General features: G+C 38.4%; 1 protein-coding gene across 1 annotated transcript in view; it reads right to left on the reverse strand.

Annotated features, from left to right (window-relative positions):
- The window catches only part of DPY19L4 (dpy-19 like 4), a 60,181-nt gene extending 51,086 nt beyond the window's left edge, over positions 1–9,095 (reverse strand). Inside the window, exon 1 of the mRNA XM_043977363.1 lies at positions 8,933–9,095. Coding sequence (XP_043833298.1) covers positions 8,933–8,948 — 16 coding nt within the window. The 5' untranslated portion in view covers positions 8,949–9,095. The remainder of the gene's footprint in view (positions 1–8,932) is intronic.
- Between the last annotated feature and the right edge of the window lie 2,335 nt (positions 9,096–11,430).

The following is an 11,430-nucleotide window of genomic DNA, read 5'->3' on the forward strand; positions in this document are numbered from 1 at the left end:
TGACAAAGGAGAGAGTTTCAGGCACAGGGGCAAGAGTGAAAATGCCCAAAGTAGGGAAATGGTGTGTCTTTTGCTAGGAACTGCAAGGAGGTCGGTATCTATTTATGTATTGGGGGTGAGAGGAATGTGGGGGGGGGGGTAGTATAATATTAGAAAAGTTTAGAAGGGGTCAACATTTGAGGTAGATCAATTTCATAGCTGAGTAGAGGATGAATTAGAACAAAGAGACAATTCAGGCAGGGAAACCAACCAGAAGGTCACTGAAATAGTGCAGAAATGAGATATTAAGAGCTTGGACAGGGGTGTGGCAGTATAAGAGAAGGTGGCATGTACAAGATATATTACAAAGGTAGAAAGTGGAAGGACTTGGCAACTGATTGAATATGGGAAGTGAGATGAGGAGCTGAGGATACATGTAAATTGAGAGCCTGGGGGGCTGTGAGAATGGTAGAATCCTCAAATATAATTGGGAAGTTCAGAAGAAAAGGAGGTTTTTGGGGTGAGGATGATGTTTTAGACATGTTGAGTTTAAGATGGTATCCAATAGGTAATTGGAGATGTGAGACTAAAGGTCAGGAGAAAGGTGAGAGCTGGAAAAAGAAATGTGAATCACATGCGTATAGCTGATCACTGAAATCATGGGAGCTGATATCAATAACTGAAATAGTTTAAAGGGAAAAAAGGGCCCATGGCTGTCTCAGGGGATATTTATGGTTAGTGGGCATGACCTTGATGAAGATCTAGTGAAGGAGACTGAGAAAGAACAGAAAGGTAAGAAAACCAGGAGAAAGCAATGTCATGAAAATATAGAGAAGCATGTACTTTCCCTTTGTATTTGGTTCCAATTTATCCTCTATATACTTTGCTTTTAGAAAGCTGTTGGCATGTTGTTTCTCACATTAAACTGTAAATTCCTTAGGAGGGGGTACTGTTTTTGCCTTTCTTTGTGTACTCAGTGTGTAAAACAGTGCTTGGCATAGAGTAGGCATTTAATAAGTGCTTGTTGATTTGATTTCTTGTTGCTCATCCCACACAACACACCATCTTCTAACTTCATGACCTTGCACCGGTTGTTCCCCACCCCTGAAATGCTCTGCCTCCTCATCTCTGTCTCCTGGCTTCCCTGAGAAGTTTAAAAAAAAAAAAAAAAAAGGAAAGCAATAATTCCTATGGAGTCATTCTTGATTATACCACATCTGGAACATCATGTCCAGTTCCCCCATGTAAACTTCAGGAAAGATACTGACAAACCACAATGCACAGAGAAGGGGGACCAAGACAATGAAGGTACTAGAGACAATTCCTGATGTTTATTATTTTGAATTTTTAAAATTAAAATTTAACAAAAATTTCCCATGCTCTACTCCTCCTCCCAGTGAAAAATACAAACATAACCCTTGTAACAAATAGTCAAGCAAAACAAATTCCCACATTGGCCATGAATAACAACAACAAAATGTCTCAATCTACACTCTGAGTAAATATCTCTGTCGGAATAATGGTAGTATGTTCCATCATGAGTCCTCTGGAATAGTGATAGTTCATTATATTGATCAGAATTCTTAAATATTTCAAAATTGTATGTCTTTATAATATTATTGTATAAATTGTTGTCTTGGTTCTGCTCACTTCATTCTGCATCAGTTCATCCAAGTCTCCAGTTTCTCTGAAATCATCTTCATAATTTCTTATAGCACAATAGTATTCTATCACATTCATAAACCATAACTTGCCCAGCAATTTGCCAACTGATGGGCATCCCCTCAGTTTTCAGTTGCTTTTCATCACAAAAAGAGTGGCTATAAATATTTTTGTATAAATGGATCCTTTTTCTCTTTGATCTCTTTGGAATATAAACTCAGTGGTATTTCTGGGTCGAATGAATGCATAGCTTCATAAATTTGGGGACATAGTTCCAAATTGCTTTCCACTACGGCTGGTCCAATTCACAGCTCTAACAACAATGCATTTAACATACTTGTTTTCTAACAACCTCTCTAGCACCTGTTATTTTCCTTTTTGGTAAATTTTGCCAATCTGATGGATATAAAGGGAAAGAGAGTTTTAAATGTGCATTTCTCTATTAGTGATTTAAAGCACTTTTGATATAATAGCTACTAATAGCTTGGATTTTTTTTTTCCCTCTGAAAACTGCTTTTTTACATCCATTGACCATTTTATCAACTGAGGAATGGCTCTTACACTTATACATTTGAATCAGCTGCCCCTCCTCCCTATTTTTTTAGCTGCATTGATTTTGTTTGAGCAAAACATTTTTCGTTCCCCCCCCCCCCAACCTTGAAATTCTTGGCCTCCTTTCCTCCAGATGAATTTCATTACCTTTTCTAGTTCTAAAAAGTTGTCCTTTGGTAGTCTGATTGGTATGGCACTGAATAAATTAATTTAGGTAGTATTATCATTGTTTTGCTTAGGACTAGTCCCTCCTTAATTCATCCTTCCTCTTATTCCACCCTCTTCCTTCCCTCCTTTTCCAACTGCTTTTCTGTTTAGTGAAATGAATTTCAGTACCCAAAGATGTGTGTGTGTGTGTGTGTGTTTGTGCGCATTCTTCCTTCTTCGAACAGTTCAGATTAAAGTGAGGTGCAAGTATTAGCCCCTCCTATTCACCCTTTATTGTTTGTGGGCTTCAACTTGTGCTTCTTGAACATGTGAGATCATTTTCCTCATCCTCTCTCTTTTCTCCCCTAGTATAGTCCTTTTCTCCTTCCTTTCCTTTCTTGTAAGATTACTGAAGCACAACAAAACCCAGTCCTGGGTTCTTTATCTTATTATACACCCTCTATAATCCCTGATGATAGAGTTCTGAGATAACACATGGATCATCTCCTCAAATTAAAATGTAAACTATTCATCTTTAATTCATTATGCTTGCCTGTTTATGTTTGCTTTTTATTTTTTTCTTGATTCCCATGTTTGTATTTCAAAGTTTCTATGCAGTTCTGGTCTTTTCAATAGAAATGCTTGGACATCCTCTACTTCATTAGAAATCCTTTTCCCAGGGGCAGCTAGGTGGCTCAGCAGATAAAGCACTGGCCCTGGATTCGGGAGGACCTGAGTTCAAATGTGACCTCAGACATTTGACACTTACTAGCTGTGTAACCCTGGACAAGTCACTTAACCCTCATTGCCCTGCAAAAACGAAAACCAAAAAAAATCCATTTCCCCCTATACTCAGTTCTGATGGATAAGTTCTTCTTGGTTATAAGCCTTTATTTTTGCCTTTTGGTATATTGTATTCTAATCTTTCCACTCCTTCATTTCTGTGGCAGTAGTTTCATGTAATCCTAACTGTTGCTCCTCAATACTTGAATTCTTTCTAGGTATTGGTAGTATTTTTTTCTTTAACCTGGAAGCTGTGGATTTTTTTCCCCAATCTTCTGACTTTATTATTTCTTGTTGTCTCATGGAGTCATTAGGTTCTATTTGGTCAATTCTAATTCTTAGGGAGTTTGTTGCTTAAATAAGCTTTTGTTCCTTTTGGATCAACTGTTAATTTTCTTTCCAATTCTTTCTTCTATAGTTCTCATTGCTTTCTTTTTTTTTTATTTTTCTTTCTTTCTTTCTTTCTTTTTTTTTTGTGGGGCAATGAGGGTTAAGTGACTTGCCCAGTGTCACACAGCTAGTAAGTATCAAGTGTCTGAGGTTGGATTTGAACTCAGGTCCTCCTGATTCCTGGGCCAGTGCCCACCTAGCTGCTCCCTATTTCTTTTTTAATTGTTTTCCCACTGCCCCTATCATTTCATGTATAAAATAATTTTAAGTTCTTTAGAAAAACCCAACGCTCTTGCTTCATCTCCTTCAGGAATTCTAATTAAAGCTGTGTTGTTCTCTGAGGCTTTGCTTGTAGAAGTTTTAGTCATTCTCTTCCTCTGGGTTTGTGTCTTAAACATCCCTGTTATTTTATGAAGGGATTATTTTTTTGTTCATTCTTCCTGCCTACTTCTTAACTTTAGACTTTATGTTAGGGCCAGGCTATGCCACACTTTTGGAAGCAATGTCTGGACTGAACCTGTGTCTTCTTGGGGTCCTGCTATTGTGTGGCTCAATTGAAAGTGTGGAACTTATTTATTTATTTATTTTAATTTTTTTAGTGAGGCAATTGGGGTTAAGTGACTTGCCCAGGCTCACACAGCTAGTAAGTGTTAAGTGTCTGAAGCCAGATTTGAACTCAGGTATTCCTGACTCCAGGGCCGGTGCTCTATCCACTGCGCCACCTGGCTGCCCCGAAAGTGTGGAACTTAGAGTAAAGAAGACCTCAGTTCAAATCTGGACTCAGACATTCACTAGCTGTCTAGCTCTGGGCAAGTCACTTAATCTGCATTTCAGTTTCCTTATCTATAAAGTGAGGATTTATTTGTAAAGAACTTTACAAACCTTAGAGAGCTATATAAATGCTATCTATTACTGTTATTATTATTATTATTATTATTATTATTATTATTATTATTGTTTAACCTGAAGACTTTGACTTTCAGGTTTGCAAGGGACGCTGACCAGAGCTTCACAGAATGTTACTGCTAAGAATTGGAAATCAAAGGGATGCCCATCAATTAGGGAATGGCTAAACAAGCTGTGGTATATAATTGTAATGGAATATTAATGTGCTATAAGAAATGACAAGAAGCAGGATTGCAGAAAGGCCTAGACTTATATGAACTTGATGTATAGTGAAGTGAGCAGAACCAGGAGAATGATGTGCACAGTGACATCAATCTTGTTTGATGAAGAACTGTGAATGACTTAACTATTCTTAACAATACAACAATTCAAAACAATCCCAAAGGACTAATAATGAAATATATTAACCACCTCCAAAGAAAGAAGTAATATTGATGGTACACAGCAGACTAAAGCATGCTATTTTTCACTTTTAAATTTTTTTCCTTTTATTCAAGTTTTCTTCTACAAAATTACTAATATGGTAATGTTTTACATAATTGCACATGTATAACCATGTTTGCTTACTGCCCCAGAGAGGGTAGAGGGGAGGGAGGGAAGAAGGGACAGAATTTGGAACTCAAAACTTTCAATAAAAATGTTTACTTAAAAAAAAAAAAGAACATTACTAAAATAGAGGACTTTTTATTTTGTTTTCAACATTTGTTTTTATAAAGATTTTGAGTTCAAAATTTTTCTACCTCCTTTCCTTCCTCTACCCCTGCCCCAAGATGGTAAGCAATCTGATATAGGTTATATGTGTACAATCACGTTAAATATATTTCCACATTAGTCATGTTGTGAAAGAAGAATCATAACAAAAAAGGAAAACCTCCAGAAAGAACAAAAAAACAGCATTTCACAGTTCTTTTTCTGGATGTAGAAAGCATTTTTCCAGCATGAGTCCTTTGGAATTATCTTGGATCATTGTATTACTGAGAAGAGCTAAGTTTATCACAGCTAATTACTACACAACACTGCTGTTACTTTGTAAAATGTTCTCCTGGTTCTGCTCACTTCACTCAGCATCAGTTCCTGTAAGTCTTTCCAGGTTTTTCTGAAATCTGTCTACTCATCATTTCTTATAGCACATTGGTATTCCATTACATTCATGTACCACAACTTGTTCAGTCATTCCCCAATTTATGGGCATCCCCTCAATTTCCAATTCTTTGCCACTAAAAAAAGAGCTGCTATAAATATTTTTGTACATGTGGGTCATTTTCCCTTTTTTATAATCTCTTTGGGATAGAGACCTAGTAGTGGCATTACTGGGGCAAAGGGTATGCACAGCCCTGTAGCCATTTGGGCATAGTTTCAAATTGCTCTCCAGAATGGTTGGATCAGTTCACAACTCCACCAACAATGCATTAGTGTTCCAATTTTTCTCTATCTTCAATAGAAGAATCTTTCAACCAATATCAGGTTATTTCCCAAACTATGAATCTCATATAAAACAATAAAGCTATGTCCTATTTACAGATAACATATTTATGAAAATGGAGGGAGGGTGGAAAACATGAAAATTCATATTATAAATTAATTCTTTTATAAAAAGGATTCAAATAAAAGATTTCAGAGTATATTTGATCTTGTGGCTAGATTTATCTAATTCTGAGAGGGGAAGCTTCAGATCCCCCACTACTATAGTATTACTGTCTATTTCCTCTCATTTAACTTCTCCTCTAAGAATCTGAATGCTATACCACTTGGTGAATACATGTTTAATATTGATATTACTTCATTATCTATAGTACCTTTTAGCAAGATGTAGTTTCCTTCCTTATCTCTTTTAATTAGATTTATTTTTGCCTTTGCTTTGTCTGAGATAAGGATTGCTACCCCTGTTTTTTTTACTTTAGCTGAAGCATAATATATTCTGCTCCAGCCTTTTACCTTTACTCTGTGTGTATCTGTCAGAGTACATTTGAAATGAAGGGATAACAATGTCTAAATACAAGTAAAAATATGAACTGTTCAGTCTAAACATAGAAAATAAATTAATGTAAGTTAAAGCATTTTGGAAAAACATAAAATACTGTTAGAGTAATGTACTACATAGGAGAGAAGATGGTATTATATCTATTCAACTAATTTTAAATAAAAGTGTAATCTTTGCTTAGTTCTAGGTAAAATATATTGTTTTCTGAGGGCAGCTAGGTGGTGCAGTGGATAAAGCACCGGCCCTGGATTCAAGAGGACCTGAGTTCAAATCTGGCCTCAGACACTTGACACTTACTTAGCTGTGTGACCCTGGGCAAGTCACTTAACCCTCATTGCCCCACAAAAAAAAAAAAATATATATATATAGAGAGAGAGTTTTCTGCTTTTATAATATTTTTCTTTCATATGTAACATATCTAAAAAAAGATTTTATTATTGAACAAAGCTGCCCTATTTGACTTTCCATTTAACATTTCAAAATGTAAAAATTGTTCTTAACTGGCTGACCCATACAAAAACAGGCAGTAATGCTGAAAGCCACTTGGCTGATCCCTATTCAAGTGTATAAAAAAGAGTAAGGCTATGCTAGCTTTGTAGTGCAATAGTTAGTAGCTATAGAGTACCTCAAAAGGTTTTTAGAACATCAACCTCAAAGGATTGATTTATAACATGTTTTACGATAAAACACCAAAGAGGAAAACATTATTCAAATAATGTCGGATAATGCAAAATCTTAAAACTCACCATTACAGTAAGGTAAAAAACATCATCACTTCACAGAATCTGTTATTTTCCCCCTATTTTCTTTATTTTTACCTATGTAGTTTTGAAGAGGAAAAAAAAAGCTTTGGAAAATGCTTCTGATAAGTACAAAAATGAGGATGGGAATATTCAAATCATCATACACTTGAAATTCATCAGGAAAAGAAGGTATCAAACTGTATTTAATCACGTTAGTTTGTCTTCTAACACTATGCTGTAGCCACAAAATGAAAACAAGTTCAGAGTTGAGTCTATGTAGCATACATTATCAACTGCAAAGGAGCTATTTGGTTTTGAAGCTGCCTTTATTAAGTATCTTAAATTCAGGTCAACTCTGAACCCTCAAACAGGAGGCAACCAAATCCATATAGCCATAGGCTTAGTGATGTAAGCCACAGGAAGCTACAATTCTTCTATTGAACTCGAAGCTTTCTTCTATTTAGTAGAAAAAAATTAGATCTCAACTAGACCAAACTACATTACACACACACTAGTCCTTTCTATGGCAAAATATCACCGCTACTCAGGAATATAAGCACTTAGTGCCATATAAAAATCACTATCTCTACATCATCACATTTACTATGCTCCTATTACTAGCATAATTGCCGATAATTTAGTGGCAACAATACACAAACTTCTAGCAGTACTCGAACTAGATCCTATACCACTTACTGTTCGCTCACAGGGCAAGCAGACAAATTTTGGAGAGGGAGAACTGTATATACAATTTAGAGGTCCTTTTTAATGTGTGCCCTTTTATTGTGTGCCCAAAGACCTCTTCATCAAGTCCCTCAAGTCTTGATTCTGCCTCAGATCTCCTTTCTCCATCTTCAACCATTATCACCTGCCTTCCCAAACTTTTCACATCATCCCCATATCAATCAAGCCTGGAAACTTTCTGAGACTTTAGTTTCTCCAAACTCATTATCTGAATATTTCTCCTTTATAATATCCCCTCCCCATTAGTCTTACCCCACTTTCTGCAAACCATGGCGATAATGACTAACCCCCCACCCCCAGCCTTGTGACCTAATCTAGTTCTTTTTGGAATCACACCAACGTTTATTGCGTGCCTCAAATAAGAACTTAAATGCTTTTTGAAGACCAGGACATTCTTCTCAACTCCTCTGATCCCTTCCCCAATTACATCCCACCAAAAATGCGAATAAGGATAAACCAAGCCACACATACAAAAGATTCCCCGCTCATTTCCTTCAAACAACTTCTATCACCTCCAAGCACTGCTTCCAGCTTCTCAAAACAATCCCTCCAGTCTCCCCTAAATGCCCTCTTACCCACCCATCTTCCTCCAAATGCTAACTGCCATCCACCATCTCCTTCCCACCTCCCAAAATGGTACTGCTTTCTCATTACCATCTGTCCCCCCTCCCAAATTTTACTGCTCGCCCCTCCTTCACTCCTCCCCCAAATGTTATTGCCCTACCATCCCCCTCCTTACCATTTCCTCCATATAACTGCTCCACCATCCCCCTCCTTCCTCTCACAAATGGAACTGCCCAACCATTCCCCTCTTCACCAACTCCTCCAAATGTTAACAGCCCTCCGACTCCTACCCCACAAAAGTTACGGTCCTCGTACCCCTACCCTATATTCTTGCCCCACCCCCTCCCCGCCTCCTCTCCCATCCCCCCAGACATTATTCGCGCCGCTCCTCCCCAGCAACCCCCCTCCCCCTCCCCCAACCCTCTCCTAGACGCCCCGCACCTCTCCCCGTCCCCCAAGAAGGCCCCGGGGTCTCCGTCACCTTCTTCCTCCTCCATCGCCCGGCTCGAGACACCCGAACTCGGGCGCCGCCGTCGCGTCCTCAAGCTCAGGTCGAGCCCCGCCGCCGTTGCCCTGAGGCCGCCGGCCCTTAGGATGCCGCGGAGCTGCTCCTGTCCCAGTCCCCGCCGCCGCCACGGCTCCGCTCTCCGACTTCCTGACACGCCCCCCTCCGGTGCCTCCGCCAACGTAGTCCTCCCGCCGCCCCAGACCGGTGCGGCCTGCCCGGCCCAGGAACCACCGTGCGGGGTGCTGTGGAGCAGCCGGAGTGGTCTGGTGGAGCACCGCGGGCGGGGGCGGTGCGCCCAGAAGCGGGGGTGTGCCCCTAGAAGCGCTTCTCCGAGCTGGTACGCCCGTGTGACCCCGCCGGAGCTCTGCAGGCAAAGTGATGTTCATGATAATACAAGAAACGCTTTAGTTTCTAACCGGGTAATTATGACCCACGTATCTGCCCCGAGAAGATTTGATGACTCACATAAAACAAATTTCAGAGAGGGGGGAGGGGATTCCCGATATATGTTTTTTTTATTCCCAATTTTTAAAAGCAAAAAGTTTGAGAATTGTTTGGCCTAGAGCAAAACTGAATTTTTTTTTTTTAATAATAAACATTTCCATTTAAAGTTTTGAGTTCCACATTTTATTCCTCCTTCCCTCCCTGGTAAGCAATCAGATATAGGATATACATGTGCAATTATGTAAAGCATCACCATATTAGTTATTTTGTATAAGAAAACTTGAATAAAAGAAAAAATGAAAGAAAGTGAAAAATAGCATGCTTCAGTCTGTGTTCCATCAATATCAGTTCTTTCTCACAGTTCTTCATTAAACAATATTGGCTGTCTCTGTGTACCATGTTCTCTTGGTTCTGCTCACAATACATCAGTTTATACAAGTCTTTCCAGGCCTTTCTGAAGTCCTCCTCCTTGTCATTTCTTACGGCACAATGATATTCCATCACCATCATATATCACAGCTTGTTTAGCCATTCCCCAATTGATGGGCGTTCCTTTGATTTCCAATTCTTACCAACTACAAAAAGGACGGCGATAAACATTTTTGTACAAATAGGTCTTTTTCTCTTTTTTGGGATGTCTTTGGGATATAAACCTAGCAGTGGTATTGCTGGATCAAAGGATATGCACACTTTGAGAAAAGCTTCTTAAACTGTGGGTTGAGGACCCATATGGGGTCGTGTAACTGAATGTGGGAGTTCTGAAAAATTTGGCAGTAAATGTTCGATTTGTATACCTATTTTATATACCTGTGTATCTGGAATCTCATAAAAATTTCTTGGGCAAAAAAGGGGTTCTAAGTGGAAAAAGTTTTAAGAAGCCTTGGCCTAGAGGATGTAATATGGACCTACACATATACATATATGTATATGTAATAGAACTTGAGTTGGGAGGTTCTTTGAGTCATCCAATATGCATACATATACACACATACATAATATATACATACATTTATATGTGTGCATGCAATACATTCTTGTATACACAATACAATCCATGTATATGTACACACATAGCTGTAATAAGCTATACATGGGCATATTCACACATACATATATAATACATGCCCATAGCCATATGTGTGTTCACATATTCTTTGTATTCTCTTTCCCTATACCCACTGCCCAGTTGCAACCTGCTCCCTTCAGTAGTATTCCAGGCTGAGCCAAAATACAGATCCCCTTTAAAGGCAGCAGGGCAAAGCAGAAAGGACTGGATTTGAAGTTGGACTAAATTCAAATTCCATAGTGTCTATTTCCTGAGTTTCTGACCATGTCACTTCCCCTCTCTGCACCTATGTTTCCTCATAAAATGAAGGCATTGGCCTATGGTAGGGGTTCTTAACCTGGGATCTGGGAATTTTAAACAATATAGTTTGGTATCTATTTCAATATAATTTGTTTTTTAAGTGTCTTATGCATTTTAAAACATTCTGAGAAGGGGTCAAAGGGGTCCATGACACAAAAAAGGCTAAGAATCCATAAACTAAATGATCCCTTAGGTCCCTTACAACTTTGATCCTAATTTTTTTTTTAAGTAAAGGAATGACATGATCAAAGGAAATGACATGGTCGTTAGGAAAATTTCTTAGGCAAAATAATATTGGTGAAGAAGCGACCAATCATAATAGAATGCTTGACCTGGAATCAAGGAAGACCTGTGTTCAAATCTTGTGTTTGATTGACTATTACTAGTAAATGACTGTGAGGAAATCACACTTTTTAGTTAATTACCTTAGTTTTATCTACTAAATTATAACTAGATAGTGACCTAGATTAGTGGAATCTCACCAATGTAGAATTTCACACCAATGAAATCACAGATCCTTTACATTGAAGTAATAGAGATAACTGGCATTTATGCAGTGCTTTTCAATTTGCAGAAGAGATAAGGGGCTAATTAAAGTGCTTGCAATGAAAATAGAGAGGAGAGATCTTATGAAAAAGATATTGTATCAGGCTCAGCTACT

The sequence above is a fragment of the Dromiciops gliroides genome, chromosome 1 (genome assembly GCF_019393635.1).
Source record: "Dromiciops gliroides isolate mDroGli1 chromosome 1, mDroGli1.pri, whole genome shotgun sequence".
NCBI lineage: Eukaryota > Metazoa > Chordata > Mammalia > Microbiotheria > Microbiotheriidae > Dromiciops > Dromiciops gliroides.